Source organism: Numenius arquata, chromosome 5, assembly GCF_964106895.1.
Source record: "Numenius arquata chromosome 5, bNumArq3.hap1.1, whole genome shotgun sequence".
Classification (NCBI taxonomy): Eukaryota; Metazoa; Chordata; class Aves; order Charadriiformes; family Scolopacidae; genus Numenius; species Numenius arquata.
This window is the reverse complement of record NC_133580.1, coordinates 53821262-53847118: the sequence shown is the minus strand read 5'-3', so window position 1 is coordinate 53847118 and position 25857 is coordinate 53821262. Positions and strand designations below refer to the sequence as shown.

Here is a 25857-nt window from a genome sequence, read left to right as displayed (position 1 = left end):
CAGCAGGTTTACTCAAGTCCTGGCAAAGGCAGAAACTGAGCCAAATCCCCACCAGCACTGAAAGAAACCAGCACATTCTCAGCCCTGCGCTCTCAGATTTGGTTACCCATATATTAACATGTGATTATAGTTTACTTCTGGTTTCCAACGAAACAGAGGAGCAGAATCAATTTTTAAACCAATGCAAAAACATTTCCATAAGATTGAGGGAAGAGTCTTTGACCTTGTTTGTGTTTCAGATGAGAGATGCAGCTTAGGTTTTAAGAGCAAATACCCCATGTTCAGAGCTACTGTTCTATTCAGATTACTAAAACATCACCTTTTTCAGAAGGTGACTAAAAATTTGTAAGCTATTTGTTGATCATTTACTAAAATAGTAATCCATTTCAGAAGTTGATGAGTATTGGCATCAGCAAGAACTGCTAGATGCTATTCTCAAAGGGGTTTTAATTATGAATGGAAAGGGGCTTAATTTTTTTAGTCCCCTGGTTTTTTAGAGCTTACTCTTGGGTGTTTTGAAAGCTCTTTTTGCTGGTACCAGCCTGCAGTCCGTGCTCATCACAGGGGTGCTGCTTGGCCATTAAATCCAAAGGCTGTTCTGTGCGTGAAATGGTTGCAGAAATGGAGCTTCTGCCAACAGGGCTGGAGAGCAGTTTGGGCACGCAGCCACTATTTGTGATCCTCTTTAAGTGCTCAGGTTTTAAGAGGACAGTATGTTTCTTTTTGTAAACTAGAAAAACACCCAAGCCCATGTCTGTCAAGGGAGGCATTTTAAAGAGATCAAACCCTGCTATTAATCAACCTGGTTTTCAATCCTGAAATGCCAGCTCGGGCATCTCCTTGCTCTGCCGTCAGCATCTCACTGTGAACACGGAGAGTCACTCCAGAAGAGCCCATTTGTTGCACTCAAAACTCACAGCCCCACATAGGAAAATTGTGATATGCTCCTAGAATCTGGAAGCACCTCTCAAAATGGGACTTACGTGTGTATCAGCTATTCTGAATATACCTAGCCTAGTTTTGCTCACTTAAGAATACAGATCAGCGCAATCCCAGTTTGTTAGTTCAGAATTAAACCAGTTTAACACAGAGAAAAACTCCAGCCCCGAACATGAGATATCCACATAAACACCCGACCAAATACCCGATATAATCACTGGCGTTACCTCTAAGAAGTGGGAACACAAACCACAAATCTCCGATAACAATCTCATCTCTGCAGTGCCACACTGAGCAATCAATACTAATTATGAAGAAATGTCTGAGCATATGAGAGGCGCCACTATTGCCACATAAAGCAGAGCTTCAAAGTTTAAAACAAGTGCTGCTGACAGCTAAAACGGAGACTCCCACATTACCAGCACTTTGGTGGTAATGACAGTGGGCTAATAGAATCAAAGACTCATAATGCTGTCAGAAAGCAGGTTCAGGTTACTCGCTTGTTCTTAAGCTGTTATTAGCTATTATTAACGAAGAGGAAAAACACAGGGGCTTAAACTTTTTAAAAGCAGAGGATTATCAACCCTTCCACTATTAAAAACAATTTCTCACTTCACGAACTTTTGGGGCTGGCAGCTGTTTCATTTGAGCGTGTAACCAGCTGCCCCCTTCTGCCTCTCTGCTGCCCCTTGAACTCAAAAGCATTTTAGTGTCACTTTAAAAAAAAAGAGAGTAATGTTTCTAACAACCTGCAGTTCCTTGGATAGTTCCAATAATCGTACCTAGTTAAAGAAAGCCTTTCAAGGGCCAAATACTTCTTTAACCATTTAATTGATATGACCTTGAAGCATTCACAGCAATCTCCAGTAACATTCAATGAAAAGCAGATGTTGGTGATGGCTTGCTGAAATGAGCTTTTATTCTCACGATGGTTTGATTCTCATTTACAAAATCCTATTTCTGGCACGAGAAAGCCTTTTATGGAATGATTTACGATCACAAACATCTCTGTGTTTGGTTTTCAAATGGAGCCCCTTTACTTTTTGAGGGAACTCAACTCTTGGAGGCAAGGACCTACTGTTCGGGGATGCCTGAAAAAGCTCCAACGGTGCAAGGGGGAAGGAAAGTTACCAAAACCTTAGATCCACAAATGGTTAATTCTTCTGAAAATTCAGGCTTTTAATCTGTGTGATCAGGAGGCTTTCTATCTGCTCACAGTGATGAGTACCCATCTACCAATGGAGCAGCCTGAAATCATGGAGATGATCTTAGAGCTAGCAGTTAGCTGTCTGGGAGCAACAGATTTTTCTGGCACCCTCTGTTTAGTCCAGGCTTGGACAGCTTGTAGTTGTTCTGTCCCACTGTCCTAATCATGGAAAATATGGCCAAGCAAATGACAGCATGCGTTTTGCTAACACAGCACTTGTCTGCAATATATGAATCCCAATAAGGACCTCTGATGAAGCACATATTCGAGATACACACAGCTTACAGTTAAACTACTTCCCAAACAAACTAGTAATTTGTGATAACTGGGATGGAGGGAAGAGACTTATCAGCTACAACAGGGAAACAGTTTTTAGGAAGCTCCAGCTTTTACATGCAATTTTGCCACTGATTTGTCACAAAGTGGAAAAAGTCACTTAACCTCCCTGAGCCACAGTTCACTCACTCACAAAAGACTTCAAAGGCACATGTAGCATTGCATCTATTTGAGTGTTAAGGGGGATTTGGGGTTTAATCTGACTCGCACTGTTTCTAAGTCTCTCTCAGTATTAACATCAAGCTTTAACATTTGGTATGGACATGCAAGCATTCCTCGATTGGTTTGTTTTGTCAGTCTAATCACTGCCAGGAGTTACCAGGGAGGTAGAGACCTACCAAGTACTGATGAAGACCACAAAGCACCAACTGTGCTGAACATGTAAAGGTGCAAAAATTTAAAATAAAATAAAAATAGTACTGAGACAGTTGTATTTCTGCACGTACCTGTAACTCTGACTGTAAAGTTTCCCAGGACCTCATTGGAATGCCTTGGCTTGCAACTGTACAGCCCTGAGTCATCATAGGACACATTGATTATCTTCAACAGTTTTTGTCCAATATGAGTTCTGTTGGTAGGTGCAATGCTGATACCATCTTTAAACCAGAAAACAGACACAGAAGAGCCTTGGGTGTTACAGGAAAGTTCAATGGTATCTCCACTTCCAAACACCAGCTCTTCCAGAAAGGCAGTCTCGCTCCTCAAGTATTCTGCAAAAGGAGAAAGAAATGGAAATGAGTAAATAAAAGCAGGTGTTGGAGAATGAAAGAGCATTTAAAAAAGAAATGTATTTGCCCTACTGATGCTTCATGTGCCCAGAGCTCCTCCTTGCCAAACCTTGCCTGCTCCAGGCAGGTAGTAATGCAAAGACAGATGTGCACACTACAGTCAGGGCTCCAGCTGATCTACAACGATGCGTTCAACCCTATAGTGACCAGAACACAGCCACCCCATCACGTGCATCACAACAAACAGCACAGAGTTCTTTGTAGCATCACCGCAACACCTGACATTGCATGTCAGGGTGATCTGGCAGAAACAAGCATGTATGCTGTTCGTAAGTTCACGGTTCAGTCTCTGGATCTCAATGTTTTTATTCCTGACAGTCCACAACCCCTGCAAGACCCAGCAAGGAGGGGATACAAGGAGCAGGAACGGGAATAAACTCAATTTCTCAAGTGACTGTGGATGGTTCAAAGGCAGCCTCTGTGGGCTGATGAAAACAAGGGAGAAGGGACAGAAGATGCAGGCTAGAATACCTAAAATAAATGAACCCATCACTAGCTTGCTGGAGTTACTCTGTGCAATAAAGCGCAGAACCAAAAACGGAGCACAAAAGCTGAAATACCTATTTCTTCAGTCTATCCACCAGCTGTGGCAGTTTGTTCCACAAATGATGACAGTGAACCCTGTCATGGGCTAGAGAATTTTGTTTTACTGTAGGATAAGGACACAAGGAAACACTCAAGCTCGTAAGTCTCCCCATGGAGGAATATGGGGCACACAGAAAGTGTGGCTCTTGCATCTGACGGTCCTCATTTTAGCGACATAAACTCATGCCTAACATTGAATGGTTTATTCCTCCTTTATACCAGTTTAATGAAGAAAAAATTAGTCCTCTATCGCTGCCCTCAATCCATCTAGATCAACAGCAAGAGTGCCATTCTCCCCACCTTGTCTATGCTAACCTACATTTTCACTTGGCATTGCCCTACCTCTATCTTCTGGCTTACCCCTGCACTGAGACTGTACGCTCCACTAGGCACAAGAGCCTTCTTGGTTTTGTACAATATGTATTGTGGGGGATCCTATTCCACAACGAAGACACTTTGGTGCTATGATTATATAATTAACAAGTAGAAAGTAATTCAAAACAGATTGGTCTGAACCTAATCCCATGATCCAAACCCAGATCATCTTGAGTTGATCTCCGATAGTAATCAGATATGGATAGAAATCCTAATTAAGCATATTCATAGGTTACAATTTGACTGTAAAATTGATGCAATTACAGCAGCTCTGAATACCTGAGGATGTGGCATTGGCTTCAAGCTGCTCTTTTGGCATTAATTTGGAGCAGGTTATAAGAGAAAAATGTATTGCTTTTCTCATGACACAAGTTCTTATTCTTGTGGAAAATTAAAAATATAAAAATGTTTCAGTCAATAGCCCTGCAGCGTAGAAATGAAGAATCCTGGGGGCCTGAAAATGTGGTATTTCATGGGAGGTATCCTCTCACAGGAGGCAAAGCCCACACTCATTGGGGTTACAAAGAACCTTCCCTGTGATACCCTGGCAGCAATTCCAACTCAAATATTTTAGGTTTTGGCCAGAATTTTGTGGTATTCATCTAGTCAAAGGTTTCGGGTCGTGGGTTTTTTTCCTTTTAATGAAAAGGTTTTCCCTGAAAGCATATACTTTTAGTAAAAAGAATAAAAGAAGACGGAGCTCCAGCATCTTCTTCCTATTAGACCAGCACCTGTTGTGACATTGAGTGTTTGCCCATGGTCTCTTCCCAACTGGGATATATCCTTGGGGAAATTACGGCTGAGAAATATTCTGATTTAAGTGGCATAACTCTGTTTTCAGAGGTTTTTTATTCCTTCTATATTGTAAGAATTTTTTCAATAGTACCAACTTTGGTTTCCAATTAAAAAGCCCCGCATACAGGGAGGACTGTGGTACTGATCTTTGTTGACTCTGATGGAAGCTCTTGCTAATTTAATATACTGGAAAACAAACCCCATGCAGCTGCACAATTACACCATACAAAATACACGGTTTTACCCAAGCTGTTTGCCAAATGATCAAGACTTGGATATTTCTGCTTTTATATCATAAATCTACCAAACAGGAACAAGCCTAGACTAAGCATAAGCCAAAATGTACTGTTTAGCCATTTAAAGGGAAATCACTCTTTTTTTGAAAGCCGTAACAAACCTGGGTTAATGACAAAGCGACAAATTATTTTTATAAAACATAATTAGGGAATGCTGAATTGAAGAGGAAATTCACTTTAGACTCAGAGCAGAACAACTGAGCTCTGAAGCTTCTTCTGTGGAAAGAAGCATCATCTCTTGTTTCTGACAACTTTATTTTGGCATCTCTGCCCTCAGTCTCCCCAGCCGACATCCTGATGCCTGTTAAATGCAAAGTTCAGACTTTATTCCTCCTGACTGGGAGTAATATCTGGAACGATGGAGTGGTGAATTAAAAGGAGAATGCTACTAACAGTTTTAATCTCACTTCTTTAACCAGTTTTTCAAATTTCAGTTTATATGCTTATAGCTTAAAAAATAAACAGGACCCAAATCAGAGACCTCCACAAAGTACTTAAATGTGCACTTAAGTGCTTAAGCGCTGTGCCCAACTGCGACCTTGGAGAATGAAATTTTACTATTATTATTCCTCATATAGCTTTCAAATACAATGATAAATCTGAAAGTGAAGCCAGTCTCATTTCCATGCTGAGAACAGCTGGAGTTTAAAGCAGGGGACCAGAGCTCACGACTCCCACTGGTTGCCCAGAACCTCTTTCCCACCTTCTAGCCGCGAGTGCTTTCTGTTTCCAACTCTTTGTCAACAAGGACAGTTCCTTCCCCATCAAAACATGAAGGAGACATGAAGTTGCCCTTCCTGAGGCCAAGAATCCAGCCATCAGATTGACTTGCAGAAGTCTACCTCCAAAAACATTGCATGAACAAAGTGGCAGGTGTTGTATGTGCAGCCCGTGCTTGGAAGGGATTTAACATAGATGGGCTGAGCCCTTCTGGGGACCTGGGCGAGGGTTTGGCCACCTTCTTCATTCTGCATCTCCCATTGCTAAATCATAAGGAAAACAGCAGAGGGGAGCAGGCGCTGAGCTCACCCAACATGCTTGGTTCTTCCATCTGGACATGCAGCTTTGACTGAGGCAGTCAAAGAACTTCCCACCACAAAGCAGCACTGTGGGGAGGCAAGTTTTCACATTTACTGGGGCTACAAACACACATCTCCTGGATCTCGGTCCTGGGTCCTAAGAAAACCATCCTCACTGCTGGCAAACAGTTATCCCCATGCGTCCTTTAAAACTTTCCTAAAGCATTTCTAATGCAACTCAGGTTGCAAAGGCACCTGCCGCGCCCTGGCTCTCCCAAAGGAAACTCCCATTTGGGATCTGACATTAACAGCATCTTTTCAAAATCCACAGCAGACATAGGTATAAATTATTAGGGAGTTAACTCGTGTAGGGGTTACAGGAGCCCACTCCACCACTTGCCAGCAGAGCAGGGATTAATGCATTTGCAGCTTAAATGGATTCTTGGACAGGAGGAGGCTATCTAGGTTGTGGGCTCCCAAGACATGACTAAAATTCAACCATTTATTAGTTTAGCCGAAGCAGTAATGAGTTGAGAATCACCAAGAGACGCTTTGGATGGAGATCACCACTTACATCATCATCAGTGCTGCTTGTAGCAAACATGCCACAGCGAAAGAGGCAATTTTTAAGCTGTTCAGAGGAGCAAAAAGGCAGCAACTAGCCAGGAAGCACCTTCCACAATGAGGAGCAGCTGGCCCAGCAATGCTAAAATGCTTTTGTATGTATTCACTTAAAAGGATAAGATACTTCATCTCCGTAGCTCCTTGGCTCATCCCAGCAATAATTCACTTTCTGTGTGGTTTGCAGCTCCAAGTGCTTAAGTGTGTCAGTATTTCCATCAGATGTCTGCTCTGCTTAGACATCAATACTTGTTTCTGGCTGAGCCTGGAAGTGTTTTATTTTGGTTTTAATGCAGGCAGCTCTCAAGAACTGCAGGAGGATACGCAGTTTTTTATTTTTCATGCATGGAAGGACAGGAAGGTGGAGGGTGGTGGGGTATTCCTGGGATGCTTATGGCCCCCCAAGAACTTCAAGCTAACCTAGAGCCTGGCTGATGCCTTCCTCAGTGTCAGGAACAATTTCCAGGTGCTGTGGCAGAAAGCATGGGGGCTGCTCCTGGGCAGCAAAGGCCCACGGTGCCTGTGGGAGGCTCAGTGGGGTGGGGGGAGCTCAGGGCCCCGTGCCATCTCGCAGGGTGCTGGGTCCTGGCTTCAGGACACTCCATCTGGTTATTTCTCTTCACCTGTGTTTTTCCTTCTGGAATAGCTTCCCTATGATTCTGCTTTTCCAAACACCAAAGTGTTTGGGAGCCTCCTGAGAGACTTCTCACTTGGGTGCATCGCTCCCCCATCATCATCCTCCACCTCCAGCGAGCATTCCGCAGCCAGGGCATATCACCATACAACCAAAACCTCACCAGGACTCCCACCACAGAGGGTTCGAGGCAAACGACCTGAAGAACCACCAGGAAAATATTGCTCACCCCACCTTGAACTCTGGCAATGCTGAAGAGGCTTTTCGGGACTGTTTCACAGCCCGGTGGTGGAATGGACTAAGCAGTTAATTTCTAAGTAGATCATATTTTCCCCTTTTCAAGCTGGACAAGCTGTATTTGGCATGTTAACAAGCAGAAAGATAGCAGCACTGCACGCATTTCTGTCTTCAGGTTAAATCAAAAATTCTTGTTCTACGTACTTTATTGCACCAAATCCACCGTGACAGGATACATTATAGGATCACAGAGCAACAACCATGACAGAGCTTTCCCCTGTTGAGTTCGGTATCCCATTCCCAGGGGGATGATGGTCACAGCCACCGAGTTGGTGGCTAACTGCTGGAGGGATACGGAAACCTCCAGCATTGCTAGGATGAACAAGGCCATGATAGCAAAGAGCACATAGGCTATCCCCAGGCTCAGACCAGCACCGTGCCCTCTGTGCACGCTTAGCTCTTGTTTACTCTAAATAAGTGTCCCATCCTGTGTTAATAGGGGCCCATAGTATTATTCACCCCCCCAACAGTGTTTTTCCCAATACCTGTGTGGCTGCTCATGGGACAGGGCCTCTTCCCCACCTCACCTCAGGGCTTATGCACTGGAAAGAGCAAACCCTGTTGCCCAGAAGGGGAATAAAACACTTTTCTTGCCGAAGGTTGTTCATTTGGGATCTGCTTTAACTTAGAAAGTAGCCAGGAAGGGTGATAAGCGGCCCCAGTGCCACCTCCCTGTGAGCAACCCACCACGTGCCTGATTTCTCTGTCCCCCAGAGCGGCAGACGGGCCCCAGAGGAGTACTGAAAACCATCAAACCATCCCCAGGCCATGCACCCAAAAACCACCGAACCAGCCCCGGGCCCTGCACCCAGCAGCAGCCCCCGTGAGAGGTGGGGACGATAAGATCGTGGGATCGCCCGTTTCCCCAAGTACCTGCCTTCTCAGGGTAGATAAGATCGAGGGAGCGGCCCCCGCAGCAAAGCGAGCTCACCTAAAGTCACCACATGGCCTCACAGCACAGCGGGGAGCTGCTGGCATGTTTTTTATACACATATATTTGGCAGTGCTTTATGCAAGGCAAAGCTGCCTCTCCTTTCTGCAGGAGCAATGGAGGGTGCCAGTGGAGGAGCATCCCTGTCTCGCCACGGCCCTGCTGCCCCAAAGGGCACATCACCAGCCTGGTACAGCAAAATATAAATAAAAGTTTTATGTGTTTTATGTATATAATATTAAACATATTTTTATATCTACCTATACCTGTACATACATATATACACACATAATATTATATATAGTATTTTATTTCTATGATATTATATATAATATTATATATTTTAAGAATTATCATATAAAATATATATCCTTTTCTCCCCCTTAAAGGTCAAGACCCCTCTCAGAGCACATTTCCCAGTGTCAGGCTGCAGCCCTCCCAGGAAGAAGGGGCAATCACAGCAGCACAGGATGCTTTGTCGAAGCAACACCATTTCCTGACATGGTGTTCAGCTGGGTCTTCCCCCCTGCTCAATGGGGCTCAAACCTCAGCAAAAATAAAAAAAAATCTGGTTGTTTCTGTAAAAGCCTAAACCATGATCGAGAAATGTGCCTTCAGGAAACCACGTCTCAAAAGGGTTTGCCTCCGTCATTTGAAGGTGCCACTTTATCTTTCACCTCTTGCGCGTGTTTGCTTGGGGGGGTAGTTCTCCTGGAAAAGCTTAAAATAGCTTTCCTAATAATAATGCAAGGCAAACTGTTTATACTGTATTACCGCTGCAATGGCCTACGCAATTGTTGCCAGACAAGGTTTCTTCCACGGATGTTAACAAGTGTGCTGCACTGTATTACCACCCATGATAAAACTTCCCCATGGGTTTTTTTAGATCTGTGTTAGGAGGAAAGCAAATTTTTTTTTTTTCTAGAAAATTAGCAGAATGATAACCAGGTTAGTTCTGTCATATGCAGCTTTCTTCACAAACAAGAGATTATGGAAAGAAAAAAAAAAATCTCTAGTGTTTAGCTTGGCTATCCCCGACAGAGACTTTGGAAGAGCTTCTCAAATGGAAAAGCAGATGTTGCAAATCTGCCTTATCTACGGAGCAACTGTTGACTCTGTTGTGCAAATCCTAATTTACATCTGCATGAAAGGTTCCAGAGATTAAATGGCATTCAAGGAGGAATATTAGCTTTTCTCCCTCCCTCCAGCCCTCCTTTGAATGGATTTACTACTGGCAATTAGCTTTCTGTTCCACCGGCCAAGTAGAAAACAGGATTCATCAGGACTCTACAGTATCCTCCTTTTAATGGACTGTTTTCTCAAATCACCCAATTCAGATGCTGAGAGTTAGAAGAAGAAATAAATCGTCACAAAGCTAAAATAGTTACAAAAACACTTTGGCCAGGAGGATTTCCCTGTGGCACTTGGAAAGCCCTGAGGAGGAAAAAAAACCCAGAGAACAAATCAAAGGGGTCTCCTGGCTACACCTAACAAGAATGAGAATGCAAAACCCAAGAGACACAAAGCTTCTGTTGCTGCTGAGAGTGCAGAGCCTGTCCCAAAGACAGCCTTCAGCTGGGGCTTTGTTAGCTTAAAGGAACAGTCAGTGACAGGGTTTTCCTCAAAATCTGGCCAGACTGTACAATCAAACACTTTTCTTGGTTCCCCACTCAAAACACAAAAGAGCAAAGCAACCACCACCTGTATCTATTTATCTCACGGTTCTGCACTCTTTTTTTTTTTAACAGAAGTAAAAGAACTGATATGAAATATCCTCCACTTCTTCATCAATGGACCCTAGAGACAGAGCAGTGGAGGGGAGGCCTGGAAGGATGGGGATGCTGAGGTCCTCAGGCTGTGCTGCTCCATGTCTCCTATGGGAGCTCCTGGCTTACTATGCTGAAGCACCTCAAGGATGCCCATGCACATCGCTCCTTCTCTCCTGGGTGCCGAAGCTTTCGTGCTTTACTCAAGAGGAGGGCAGCAATGAGCTGTATCAGATCTCAGCACCCCATGCCCGCGGCGAGGATGACACCAGTCCCAGCCTGGCACATGAGTGAGTGCATCCTTGCAGCTGGTTTGGCCACATGTCACACAGCCCACCTCACCCAACCGAGGTGGCCAAACATGGTCAACCCAGACCGCTCCATTCCCAACGCAGAGTGACAAAACTCCTGTTGGGCTGATCCTAGGTGGAGTACAAGAGACTGTGCTGATGGGTCATCATCCTTTTGGTGTCTGCCTCTTGTTGCCTCTGAAGAACGGTGGCCAAGTTGGCCCCACATTCTGCACAGCAGGGGCATCCTGGCTTGATCTCGACAGACAGATCCCACCACAAAATAGCTAATGTTTTTACATTCCTGCTTCTCACACCTGAAGAAGACCAAAAAACCCTCATCATTGCAGCAAGCAAGCAGCTACCACAACCCCTTTCCAAAGCCAGTGGAGGCAGCTATGGGAACTGAGGTACAAACTGAAGCTTTCCAGCATCCCAACACACTGAGCACAGCTTGACTGAGTCCTACCAAAACATGGAGGCCCTGAGCAAACCTATGCTCTTTAGCATCGGTGCTCTATGCCATCCCTCCTGTTTTGCTGGACCAGGCAAAGTCCCTTTGCTGGGACTTTGTAGGCGACACACACCAAGTAATTACCAAAGTTTGCAACAAGAACTACAGATTACACAAACAAGTGCTCTACAAAGCACAACGGAATGAGGGAAACACAATCTTTGGACATATTTTTAAACTGTCTTATTAAACCCTTAAAAGAATAAGCATACATTGCTGAACAATTCCTTTGAGTTAATTTTTCTGGACTCCTCCTTTATGCCCTCATTTCCTTCCTAAATTCCTTCAAAGATTCATTACTTTTGGAGTTCTCGACATGCAGGTTGGGTTTTCAGATACTTAGTGAATTCCAGCAAAACTTTCACCACCTCTTAACTGCTCTTGTGGATGAATTTTTTAAACAATATGTAAGTTATCCAGGCCCAAAAGTGTTTAGGTTTGCCTCAGAGGAACTTTTGAGAGATGCAAAGACTCACGGTCCCCTTACAGTTCCCAAGCAGGCCTGGCCCTGGCAGTTACTTGTGATGCTTTTCTGGTACTTGTGATGCTTTTCTGAAGTGGGCTTTGAGATCACATGGCATCAGAAAAAAATTGCCATAAAGCCCCAACCTTTCCCCTTCGGTTCACAGCTATGCAGCTCCCAAATCCCAGATCCTCTGCATTTCCCTCGCACTTTTAATGTGCGCTCCTCTAATCTTCATTTAATGCAGGCAGCTGGCTGCAAATACTACTGAACAATGACTTTAATCCTAAGTATCCTGAAGCCCCCCGCTTCCTCCCTGCACCAAAACTGAAGGAAAAAAAAAGAAAAAGAACAGCCTCATGACAGCAAGATGGAGAAATCCAAGCTATCCACTGGGCCAAAGGAGCAGAAAGACACAATGAGCTAAATTTTGCCTGGTTTGCTAATTAAAAACGGAAGCTACCCCACTCCGGAGCCAAGGCGGGGAGGTGGGGGGAGTTTTCATGCTATTCAAAAAATCGGCTTCCAACTGAGACCATATTCACTCCACATTAATTGTCATTCCAACTACGAGTGTCCTAGTTTCAAAATGAAAACTACTCTCCAGTGTAGCTAGTGAAAACTAACACCAGTTTCGAGGCATTAAACAAAATTTATTGATTGCATTTTCCCACCCACTAAAACTTTAATAAGCATTAAACCTCAAACTCCTGGCCCCGTTTCCTCCCTCCACCCTCTCTCTCCATAAAAAGGGTCAGGCTCCTCTATATGGAGATTAGGACTTAATGTTTGGTATTTGTTTATGAGCCTATCAATTGCCTCTATTTCAGGGGGGGGAAAAAGCACATCTGAAAAAAAAATAAAAAAACCTCTTGTACACGGATTAAGAGAGGGCAAAGGTTTAGGGTAGTTTGGGTGGGTTTTTTTCCAGCTGATTGTGGGTTTTAGATATATGACGGATCATGTTCACGTGAACGAAAATAAGTAAATATTCCCCTTTTCACAAGTTCCCCTTGAGTTACATAAAATGGTATTTTTCAAAGATCCCTATTTCTCTGTAATAAGACACAGGACTTCGTCTTCTCTACTAGCTGTTTTCAGCTGTGTAAAAGGAAAAAAATAATAATAATTTGGGGGCCACTCTGTCTGCACACTTAGTAAAGAAAACAAAGGCCAAACATTTGAAATGCAAAGGTCGGTGATTAAGCCCAGAAATCCATATCTAGGCATCAAAATGAATAGCCAGATTTTAAGAGTGCTTAAGCGATTTAAATGCAGAGCCTGACCTGGCTCAGCATCTTTCAAAACCAATCCTGTTATTTCAGTGCCTCAAGCGAGATTTAGGTGCCAGGTACCCAAGTTGGAGAAGTTTTACAGTAATCTCCTTTCAGGAAGCCTGATCCACTTTAATCTGAAGTCGCGAATGACAAACGAAGATTTTGTTATTTAGAAAGCACATCTAACTAAAGCTGTAACACTCTGTCCTTCTGCTAAACTCAACTCTTATCCGTCAGCATTATTAGAAAGAATTGGGAGAGATGGCAAAAGAAAAGTAGATGTCAAAAATTCTTGTATTTCTCCTCTTTAAAGAAGGCTGCTAAAGGGATTAGACAGCTTTGAGTTCACTGCTCTGTTAAATCAACCTTACAATATTTTTTCAGCTTGTTTGACTCACTGTTTCTGTATACATTTGTGTTTTCACCTTTCTGCATTCAAATCCCACGCTTAGCGTTTGTTCTGTGCTTCTCACAGGAAACTTGGTCAGTTCTTTATTTGTATTAAGTCTATGGAGTTATAGAAAACAGACTTGGAAAACAAACCCTAAATTAGCAGGACTTACCGGCTTCCATGCATACGCGCACGCACATAGGGCATCACATACCATCCAACCCAAACGCGGCGGTTTATCATTTCCAGCAGCAACAGCAGGGCATCAGGTTCACCAGAACGGACCTTTTAATGGTCTCCTGCAACCATATCTATTACAGCAGATTTTGGACTGCACATAATAAATTAAGAGAGAGTTCAAGGAAGTCATGCGTGTCTCGGTTCCCACTCTCTTCAAGCAGTTTTAATGTCCCCAAATAATCATCTTCTACAAACCACACTACGTTAGGCTCCAAAATGCCAGATGCAGGTTAGACACCTCTATACACAGCTATTTTAACGCTGCCATAAGGAAATGCAGACCCTTTTCAGAGGACCATTTCCAGTGTCCTGCAGCAGGACATGGCTGGTCCTACCTGCACAAGCCAGAGACCTTGCACAGGTACTTTTGGACACCTGCCCCATCCTCCACAGTCTGATTTTCCCAGCTTTTTCCTTCCTTCCCCCATGAGAAACACTTTTAAAACCTCCTTCTCGCTGCAAATGAGCACCCGAGTGTCCGAGTGAGATGGATACTGTTGTGACAGCAGGGATAGTCATTGCAACAGGCAAGCCAAGGGAGAAAGAAAATAACCACCTCTCTCTGGCAGATGGAAAATGTGGATGATAAAAAGTGAGCCCAGCAGCCACCCAAGGGCTGGATTTGTCTGAAATTCAGGCACTGAAGCTAAGCTTCAGCCACACTTCCCTTGGGTGGGATAGGTGGAAGAACCACCACCTTGTACCAGCCACTAGTGAAGACAAGAAGTTGGACAACCTCCCAAGATATTTACACCTATTTATCCACGTTGGTGTATACACCCATATGTGGAGCAAGAGCTGCCCACAGCAGTGAGACCAAGTTTTGAATGACCCAAAACCTGAGGTCAGGCCCTTCCACACTCCCTTTCCGAGGGCTGGTGGCTAATTCAGGGTCATCTCCTTTCCTCCCTGCCCTGAGACACCACACGTTGCTCCTCCAACTGCTCCTTCTCATTCCCAGAACAGCCAGGCTCAAGCACCGGGTGAAGTTATTCCTGCAAAGGCTGCACCACTTGTCCACACCTCATTTGCTATGCACGGGGAGGAGGGGGACACAGGGGAAGAAAACCTCCACTTCAAACATCTACATGTATTTTGGAAGCACCTGAAGAGGCCCTTTTTGCCAGGACTAACACATTCCACCCACAAGATGACCTTGTTCAGAGCACGCAGACAGCTGCTCACAGGAAGGATTTACACTGCGTGGGGTCACCAGATCCAGCACAGGCAGGCAGCGACCACCACCGAAACTGGAGCAGTGGGTACAAACCTGCCCCTTTTTGCCCCTGCACTACAGGAGATGGGGCAAAGGAGAAATCCTGCTGTGCCCCCCCCACCTCTGTGGTTCCCATCCCTCCTCAAAGATTTTCCCGATGGAGAAGCCCACTGCTTTGTCAAATCCCAAGATGCCAGCACGCCTACATGTAAAAATGAGGCAGAAATCTCACTCCTTCACTAAATAATACACAGTTTGGAGTCCCAGCACAGCTCAGTAAACACTTTCTAGGAGTTATTTTCCTTTTTGCCTGGGCACATCTCAAAGCATTTCCATGGCAGTAGGTTTCAGGTTTCGGTTTCCTTTGCCTCCTTGTCCAAATAACGGCAATACTAAGCTGAACCACTGGACAAAACAGAATTAAGTGTGACCCTTTAATCCATACTCTGGGGGTTCCCATTTGCTCCTGTCCTCCCTCTGCTCTACCTGAATCGAGGGCACGAGAAGGTGCTGATGTCAAGGTGTTGCCCTCTGAGATACCCAAGGCTGACAGAAAGGTTAAGTATCTGTAACACAGTAGCAATATTAAATTCAGTTAAACTCCACAGTACTTAATGTATTTAATTGTGTATCCCAGCTAGGATGGGAGCGGGGGGCACAGGAGGGTGGCTTTGCCTAGTACCTTCAAGTCTAGTATCAGCACCCCCCAATAGCGGCTTATACTCTTGCTCCCGAGCCAGGGAAATCAAGAGCCTGGAAAGCCTGAAGCTTATTTTTATGCTTAATTACAGACTTGAAGTGCCCGACGCCTGGCCCTCACTCGTTACACTTTTGACACTGATGCCTTTGGGCCGAGCTGGAATAAACGCTTTACACTTGCTCATCACTCACTACGTTCACGAGTGTTTAACTCAGAAGAAGGTGGGTGATGGATTTGTAGCAACTTTGGGCAGAGATGCAGAGAGGACACCATCTGCCGTTTCTTACTACTTTTTTTTTTTTTCTTTTTTTCCCCCTCCTTTCTGTAATTAATCAATTTGCAAATTGTGAGGCAGAGTTTCCTTGCAGTCTCCTTTTCTGATTGCCCCTGTGAAGCAAAGGCCAAGGACACTCCAGGGTGGCTACAAGGTCTAAGCGCTGCCCGTGGGGCGTGAAGCAGCATTAGGGCCAGTGAGCGGGAGTGCTGGGCTCCTAGCCCTGCGGCTTGTCCCACCCAGGGCCTCCCAGGGCCCAACCCACCACGCGCTGCAAGCAAAACACTCTTCTGAGTTTTCCCTGGGAAAAAATAAAAACTAATAATAAAAAAAAGCTTTCACAGAAAGCTGAGAGAACATGCATAACACACTGGCTGTAAAAACTAAAGTATTTTTCAATTTTATTTTTTTCCCAACTGCATTTGCTCGCAGCTCATCTCTTACGCGGTAAATACCAGCTAATTTATGCACCTCAATTTACCAGCCTTCCCCACTTCTTCATGAATCCCCAGCCTATTAACACAAATATTTAAACTGGACATGTTTTCTTAAACATTCTTCTTCTTTCATAAACTGCCAAGTGACAGTTGTTTACTGTCAACAAGCCTGGGTACTCTACAACAGGGAGAAATACGCCCTTTCAAGAGGCAGACATATCGGCTACCAAAGGAAGATTAAAATCTGGTGTTTTTCTCTTCTCCCCCCCCAAAAATGCTTTATTCGTACAGATACACATGATACAGATCAGGAGAGATGGTACTATGCCTAATTCCAATCATTCTTTTAATTAAAGACAGGTTCATGGAGGATTTATCTTTGGTTGCATGTGTTAGTTGTCAGGGCACTCTTAACTCCCTAATCTTCCCATTGCAACTGGTTTTTCCTCTTCACTTTTAGCTCTGATAGCCCCATCTCCCAAAGCACATCTCCAGGAATCGGCACGCTCATCTTGCACAGAGCCTGCTACCGGCTAGAAACAAAACGCTTGCCTGAGGGAATCTATATAGAGAAGTTAAAAAATTTTAAGCGAAAAATCAAATCACAGGTTAGTTCAAACCCAACAGTCTCCAAACAAGCTGCTAAAATATTTTGCTGGGAGGGAGTTTCTTGTGCTTGAGTCTTGCATGTGAAAGGGGGGATATGAAAAAAAAACAACAAAACCCAAACCCTCTGAAAAAACTCTTTTTTTCCCCTCTCTGGCTGCCTGTAAAACATTGGGAAAGCTCCTCGGTCAGCTCCTGTCCCTATGCAAGTGGTCCCAGAGCTCGGCAGTCCTGTCCTGTCCGTGGGCAGGCCCAGCTCACCCCTGGCTCGCCCCAGCTCGCCCCTGGGCCCCCGCGGGGGATTATTAACACTCTCCCCGGGGCATTGTGCGGCTCGCAGATCACAGCGCTGGGGGCTAATGCCGGCCGACACTGATATGATGGCAATGACGATGGAGTGTGAGGGGATGGCGGCCGGCACTGCAGCTTGGCTCCACATGGGACTCGCGCCGGAGTTACGGGGGGGACCCAGGCGGTGGCCATCACCGTGGCCTCCGGTGCTTGCATTTGGGCTGCGATGCTGCCACCGGCTTGCATCAAAACTGGGGTTATAAAAACCAAGACGGAAAGAAGCACAAGTCTGCGTTACAGCAGGTAGAGAGGAACAGGAGGTCACAGAGAGCTGGTGCCAGGGATCGCCCCCACAAAGCACGGCTGGGCATCTCCCCACCCCCAAACCGGGGAGCCTTTTTACCCGCGGAGTTTCCTCTGCTTGTTAAAATGTTTGGGTCATTAGAAAACTTGCCAAACAATCCCTGCTTATGCTAAATAGCTGCTCCCACCACGATCTGTGAAGGGCTTCAGCCTGCTCCTTTGGAAATCAATGGGGGCTTTTTTGCTTAGGATTCAATAGGCGCAAGATCAGGACCTCATCATTATTTTTACAGAACTACAAGCAGCAAGGACCGGCAAAACCCCCAAACAAAGCAACAGCTCCCCGAACTGGGAGCCAAACTTGCCCTGAAGGATCTTTACAAGCTCTGCCAAGCATCAAAGTAAAATTAAAAATCCAGTTCTTGGGAGCTTTTCAGTTTTTTGACAGGGAAAGCATAAGGTTAATAAAGGCTGGTCTCATCATTTGGATCCAGGAACATCTCCCGTAGCTCCCTTTTCCTCAAAAGAAAAGCCTTCATGGATGCGTATTTTGCCTTCCCCAGGGGGAGTGAGTAAGAGGGGATGAGTTGTCAGTCTGGGGTGATGCACATTGCACCCCATGAGGCCCAGAGCAGAAACACCCTCAGGGCTTCCCATGCTCTCCTCCACCCCATGCCAGGGTGAAACCCACCACTAAGTCTCTCTCCAGAGCCACCAACAGCAACACAGGGGACCAGATAGCTCCTGTGAGGTGGGTCCTGCTGCGGGGACCACAGCTGTACCCCGTCTCCACAGAAGCCAGGCACTGTCTGCATTTTGTGAGAGCAGCCTCAGAGATCCTCTCGTCCTTCGCACCCCCCTCAGAACTCTACGACAATCAAGTTCTCCGCTTCTTGCCTGTTACTTTCCATTGCTCTTCTCTCTTGGCATCCGTGAGAGCTCACCTACGCACCGTATAACCACCACCAGGTTTGGCCCCTAAGCAATACCCAGGTATTTTGCTGACTCCCTTACGCCCAGCTCACCCCAGGCCAACTCCAAAATGCTTCAACTCCATTTTACTCCCTTACCCCTGGGTACTAGCCCAGTCCTCATTACCCAGCCATGATCTGGTCTCCAAAGCTTTACTGATTTAACTGCATCAGCTGAAAACACTTCAGTGAAATTCCTTGTAAACAGCACAAGATAATTCAGTGCAATAAAGGCATAACTACAAAACACTCCACTTTGGGGGGCAAAAACATTAAATGAAGATAAGCTGACAAATGGTCACTTCCAACTCTGACAATTCCATGATTCCGTGAAATACTTTCATTGGTTAGCAAACAGCAGGAGCTGGGAAGCTACCCTTGCGGGTCTCCGGCATGCCTGTTACTTCCTCTCCCTAAAAACCTTATACTCAAAGTAAGGGATATAGCGACGGCTTGGCTCCTTGGGTGAAAAGGAAAAGGAGGGGGAAAAAAAACCCCAAACCGACATGCTGCCATGTGTCAGCTTGACATCTGCAGGTAGTTCCACAGCTCACCGTACAAGCCCTGGGAGCAAACACCAACGCTGGGGTCCTCATGCTGTGGTGTTCCCAGGGCAGAGTGCCTTCAGCACACACCGCAGCCTGTGGACCTTCGCTTCCCCGCAGAGAGCAATCCTAGACTGCGTCCTTTCCTCACCAGAAAACTTGGAACCCTTCTCGCTTCTGAGTCATTAATACTTTTAACCCCTCGCAACCTGCAGAAATGGCACAGCCCCAAAATCTCACAGATGCTAAACGTGTGAGCACATGGTAATTGTTTTGCATACAGTTCTGTGTGATAAAGAAATCTGCTTCCAAGTTTTAATATAACCTTTTTATTTAACCAACTCTTTATCTTCCCTTGCTTTCTGGATTTGAGAAAGCAAGGCCAGCGTACAAGATCTACCTCCTCCTCCGCAATAAATACCACACCTTTTTTAGATGAAAATATCTGAAACTGTAGCAGTTAGTGCAGAAATGTTTTCTTACTTGACTGTGCTGCTATTCTTAAAGAAAAAAGCTTGGCTATGTTGTGTAACCTGAGTGCCACACCAAAAAAAAAAAATTAACTACCTGGGTAGTCCCTGTCCACCTGAACGCAGCAACCTCCCAGATAGCCTATCAGAATAATAGGGCAGGTTTACGTCTGATTACCTCTCACATTTTAACTACTAAGTTTACCAAAGGTTTTACTCAGCTCATATCTCACTGTTCTTGTTTGCTTTTGATATTACAGAAACTTCCTGGTCATTCAAGCCAAGGAACAGATACTTTAGGGGTAAGCACACCAGGAATACCGCATTCACCACAGGAATAAAAGCCCTTCTTCACACATCCAGGGCTTTAAATCATATCTACGGCACTTGGCAACCTGGGCTGTAAGCGTATCGGAAAGGGGGCGCCGGGACAGACAGCTTTACTTCAGGGAAAAAGTACGTTTTATTTTTTTTACAAGATCACCAGATAATCAGCCAATAGAGGGGCAAACAGTAAACTGATAAGCTATGTAGGAGGCCAAGAAAAAAAAGCCAAAGCGTAACAAGGTATTTTAAGGTGCTTTCAGCATCGTACGTGTCTTCAGACATGGGTTTAGCTTGGAGTTTGCGTAGGGGATGCTATTGGATTTACTCCTCCTAAGAGCCCAGACTGCCCATTTTCACATACCATGTGAAACTGCTGAACTGCAGTCCCACTTGCTAAGAAAAAAAAAAAAAAAAAAGGATGTATGGCAAATTTTTACCAAGCCACCATCCTCTCTGGCATCTAGGCTGGTACACAGAGGAGAATAAAGTTTATAAACTAGCAAGGATTAAAGGAGATGAAACAACAAACACTGACACTATCGAATGGCTTGGAGGGTGCCGAGTCAGCAGGCAATTTCAAACAGTTGTTTTTGAAGGGTCAGAAAAGAAGAGACAGGTATGTGGAGCCAGACAAACTCCCAGGACACAGGAAAAGCTACAAGCACGTAGCACTCTAGGAAAAAGAGAAAAGTCTATTCAAAAGCGGAAACAGAATAAAAATAAAGTCGGTTTAATTGATCGTCTGTGTATCAAGTCCAGCCTAGCTGGGAAAAAAAGTCTTTCAACTGGGGAGGGAATTTCACCTGTATTTTTAGTACAAATATCTGAATTTGTAACATGCCTGTCAGTTCTACTCCACATATACTAAAGACTGTGAAAAGCTAAACTGTGAGGAGAATACAGCCACTTCTCCACCTATTTGGAAGCCTGGGGCTCAGGCTCCTGCACTGGATCCTACTCACTTCAATGACCAGCCAGAGAAACCTAGCAGCAGGCCATGCCCTAACCTCTGCCGAAATTAAGGTTCGGTTAATGCTTTCAGTCACAGCTCTGTTTGCCAGCTGACAGATCACTGTCAGAAACATCTTGGTCAAACGCTTTTGTTAAACAGAAATTTTATTAACTGCTCAGAAACTGGGGTTATTCCCTATCTTATAGAGTCTCCAACTGAAATAGCAGACGTATGCAGTACGTTCTCAGGGAGGGAGGAGAGCTTTCTAAGCATACAGTTGGATATCAAAGTTCACTTGTATTGACCATACTTTAGGGGAAAAATTTTACTTCCCAGCTTTATATAGTGGGAAAAATCCTTCCTCTAGCAAAATTTCAGCTTTGTGCAGGCAGCAGACTGGGTCCCACTGGATGGAAACGGTCCTGATGTAGCGGAGATGCAGCAATCAAGACTTCTTTAGTGTTCATCTAACTTCAAAAGCCACATTCAGGCAGGCTTCTGGACAGGTAAGCTTTCCCGAACAGCGCTGAAGATTTGTTGGAGGGAGTCGTAAAAGTTAACATGCTGGTCAGAGTGGCTTACTTTAATTGTGTGATTTAATTAGCAGATCAACACTTGGCTACACAATTTTCAGATTTACTTTCATCACATTCCCTACTCAGTGGTTGTTAATAAAGTCTTAATTAAAAGAAAAAAAAAAAACCCTCAGATTTAATTGGAGTGACCCTTGTCAATACGTGTAGAAATAGTGATGTTATAGAGCTAGTATCGAATACATTAATGAATCCGTCTCTGCACTGAAACAGAATTTCTAGTTGCTATTTACTATGTAAAAAAATAGATTTTTTTTTTTAAAAAGAAGCCATATTTCATCATCCTTTACTTGTGTCCTCTTATTTTGCTGCTCAGCAAAATATCCTAGTCTCAACATTAAAGACTTAATTAGCTCTTCTAGCTCCTACTGTAAATGAGAACAATGGATCAACTTTTAATCTTAAAACTGTATCGCTCATAGCTGCCCACTGAATCTAAAGGATTCCTGGTCTCAGGCACAGAGTAGGCAACATAAATATGTAAGGGACTCTTCAGAGGGTTTTTACATGTAAACCTCAAGGCCGGCTCCAGGAATTTGGCACTCACTTCAATACCTTTATAATTTCAGGGTGAACTTTGAAACGTTCAGATACACAAAGCGAAGCAAAGCACCTTGGACCCTCCGCTGGGCACACGCTGAAAGGCTACAAGAGCCCTGTTGCCATCAGCTGCGTGAAGAAAAATAACTCAACCAGTGCTTCACCAGTTCTTTCCAAGCACAAAAGTCACAGGAGTTGGTACTCAACTTATGCAAAAACCCAAAACTGTCCCTTTTCTGTTCTTTTGGCTTGCAAACGGCCTGTGCAGTAGCTCTGGGTGACAATTTTGACTCCAGCGCTGCACAGGAAAACTCAGGTTCCTGCTCCTGACAGACTGGGAGAGCTCTCCCCTTCCCGTACAAACCTGCTCAAACAAACCTGCTCAAACGTTAGCAGCTATCAACTCTTTCAATGCATGCAGACAGCTTTAGCAGCTAACTAGTGCAATACAAATCCTAAGAAGCCCAGAAATTCCCATTTTCACGTATACCGTGTGCAGACAGACACATACAAACCAGTTACAGGAGAGAGGTCGGTTATCAGAAGTTTTTAAAAGTGAAACGCTGCCGTTTCAGTTGGTCTGCTCTCTAGGAAAACAGCCAGCATTACTTGACATTCACAAATCGTACGAAGTAATATCTTTATCTGAATACTAATGCAAATTGGACGGGCTTTTTTATATTGATGTCTATTCTGTGGCTGCTGAATAGAGTGACCGCATGCTCAAGGCTGCAAAGGAGTTCACTGACCTCCCTAATCATCTCTGTCATAGCCCCTGAATGACATACACATTCAATCCTGCCTTGCCTCTCTACTTTCATTCATAAAAAAAAAAAAAAAAAAAAAAGAGGGAGAGGGGGGGAAATTTGACATTGTTCTTCCTGCAGCAGCCCCGAGAAAGGGAGAGAAGAGAAACTCAGCCCAGATGAGGCCCCTGGTGTTTTTAGTTTAGCTTCTATTCAGCAACAGCCCCGCCATCTGCCTCCTTCCTGCCAACAGCCGAACACCTCCCTGCGGAGATGTTAAAACCTGCACCCCCTCCACCTCCACTAATAGCGAGTATTCATATTAGCAAACATACACATACCTCGAGAATGCCTCCCTTCAATGTGTGTTTTATGTAGCTGAGTATAGGCACAAAGCAGTAGCTGTTATAGCCTTCACAGCCCCGTGTGGAGAATTAGATCACTGGGGAAAAATCCTTCCAAGCCCCTTTATGGAAAATAAGGCCTTAGACTGTAAATGCAAAGCCCAGTGAACAACAACCCTCAGTAATGAGCCAATACCCCATGGCCCATTTGACTAGGAGAAAGAATTTGCTTTTTACCATTCAATTCAAAAAGACTGAAAAAGTAAAATGTGTTTTTACTTGGCTCTGAAGGTTTATATTCTTTACAGTTTCTTTTGCACAACCTTTTTCCCCCTGGGTCGGACGGGTGTCCCTGTGCTCACGGGGCCGCTGGCTTCGGCACGGAGCTGGGCAAGCAGCACCAGCGTCACACTTGCCGGCGCACGTGGTCGGTGCTGGAAAAGCCACCGGCATCGCAAAGCTGCCCTTGCCCTCACAGCCCCCCGCCTGTGGCAGCATCCAGCAGCTCAAAGCAACGGGACAACGCCTGGATACATCACTGGCTGTTGGGTTTAACAGGAGCCCTCTGCTCAGGGCCGAATCCTGCTCCCGAGGAACACAGGGGGGGTCTGACAGTGACACCTTTGCTTTAGAGAAAGCAGACAGAGTGGTAGGAGAGCCTGTCCTAAGGATTTCCACCGGAGCCCTTGGAACTCCCAACCTGTGGCTCAGCTCACAAACATCACCAGAGAGATGTTTCCCTCAGTGAGACCTCTGAGTACATCACTTGTTACAATTCAAACAGCATCCTAAAGCCTTAACATGCAAAGGTGTCTTAGAGGATGGGAAGGGTTTGGCACCACTTGACCACATCATGAACCCCAAGCTATGGGCTGAAGACACAGGTGGAAACACAGGGGACTGCCGAGGTAGCCACCGAGGTTGCTTCCCACCCCCGTGGGCTCAACAGTGCCCGAAGTGACAGCGCCAATACGGACTTCAGGCTAAACCGGGGACACTTCGTTTCTGCCACTTTCCCCCCGCTGTGACCAGCACAGGCTGCTCGCTTCCTCCCGCGCACCGACCTCATCTGCTCTGACCAAGTCGCTGAGATGTTGCCCCATAAATCAATTCTTTTGGCTGTGAAAAATGAGCCAAATGAGTTACACTAAGAATCTGGTGTTTTATTAGGACTTTCTTGAAAACAAAACCAACCCCCGGTGTGATTTATAGCTTTAACCAAAAGGGGTATGAAAGTAATGCCCCCACCCCCCAGCCTCCACGAAGCCCATTTATTCCCCTGTCACTTTTTTGGCAAACAGGCTTCAAACCCTTTCCTGAACAATGGAAACTTTCTGCTGGGTACATGCAATCCCAAAGACGGGGGGCTGCGAGGGGGCTTCCTTCCATTAAAGAGCTTTGAAAAATAAACAGGGACTCAGGTAGCAGCTGAGGCGTATCAGAGAGACACGATGTTTCAAGCCCGCCGTACATTAAAAAAAAAAAAAAAAAAGAAAAAAAATCCACAAAAAAACCTCCCAAAACAAACCCCAAAAAACCCTCAGCTTTTGTCCGATGTGTTAACTTTTTTTCACTTGCAACTACAGTGCTGCCACTCGAGGGGAGATCTTTACTGGCTTCCCCAAAATGCTGTTCCATTCTCAGCACAGCCGCAGTTACTGAGCTGCGACCCAGCGTGTGCGCACCCGGAGCTGTCGCAACTCCACTTCTGCTCCCCAAGATGTGGATAGAAATGACTCTTCTTACTTTTACCCACCCGAACACACATAGTCAGAGCATTTCTGATGCGCGCTGGAGATGCGCGCTACACATGTACGGAGGCATCTTTCCTTCCCCAACGCAGAAACAGGTCAAACCCCGGGGGCTGCACGTAATGCCACCGCTGGGAGAGGACTCCTGGGGGACAAGGACCGTTTTAGAAGCAGTTTTTCCCTCCTGGGCGCCGCTGCGGCTTGGCCGAGCCGCGGTGAGAGGATTCACCCCGGCCCGGCTGCCACCTCCCCGGCCCCGCGTTTGTAACTCCCGCTCCGAAGACGGCTCCGGCGGTCTCCATCCGCCTCCTTCCCCTCTCCGAGAGAGGGGGGCTCCCATCTCTAAACCTGGCCCCCTCCGACACACACACACCCCCCCAACCCTTCCGCACCCATCCCGCAGCGCGCAACACGTGTACGCGGCCGCGCAGCCTTACCTGCCGGCTGCCCGCCGCTCCTCTCCGCCGCCGCCGCGCCGCCGCCCCGCCGCCCCGCCGGCATCCCGCCGACGGCCGCCGCCAGGCACAGGCACCAGACGGAGCCCCAGGCCGCCCGCATGCCTCCGGCCCGGCGCCGGGGCAGGGCGGCCGCCGCCGCACCGCCCGCCTCAGACATCCCCCGGCCGCATGCTGCCGCCGCTCACCGCTCCGCTCCGCCGCCGCGCTGCCGGGAGAGGGAGAGAGGCGCTCAGGGGCAGGAGGAACCCCCCCGCCCCTGGCGCCGGCACGGAGGGGGAAAAAGGAAAAATAATAATAAAAAGGAAAAACAACTGCAAAAAGAGGGGGAAAAGGGGCGGGGGGAGTAAAAAAGCGCAAGGGGACGCGCGCAGCCCGGGCGGCGGGGCGCCTACCTGCGCAAGCCCCGCGGCTGGCCGCGCACCGCGCATGGAGGGAGGGAGCGCGCCCGCGGGAGCCTCCGCCGCCCGCCTGCCGCCGCGGCGCTCCTGCGTCTGCTCAGCGCGGCGCGGGGAGCGGAGCGGGGCGGCCGCGATGTCCCCGCCCGCCGGGCCGGGCCGCCCGCCCCGCCG

At 46.2% G+C, this 25857-nt stretch overlaps 1 protein-coding gene across 1 annotated transcript in view; it reads right to left on the bottom strand.

The window, feature by feature from the left end:
• Nucleotides 1-25445, bottom strand: part of FGFR3 (fibroblast growth factor receptor 3) — a 55092-nt gene extending 29647 nt beyond the window's left edge. The window contains exons 1-2 of the mRNA XM_074147973.1: nt 25268-25445; nt 2929-3192 (exon numbers count right to left, since the gene is read on the bottom strand). Coding sequence (XP_074004074.1) covers nt 2929-3192; nt 25268-25445 — 442 coding nt within the window. The remainder of the gene's footprint in view (nt 1-2928; nt 3193-25267) is intronic.
• Between the last annotated feature and the right edge of the window lie 412 nt (nt 25446-25857).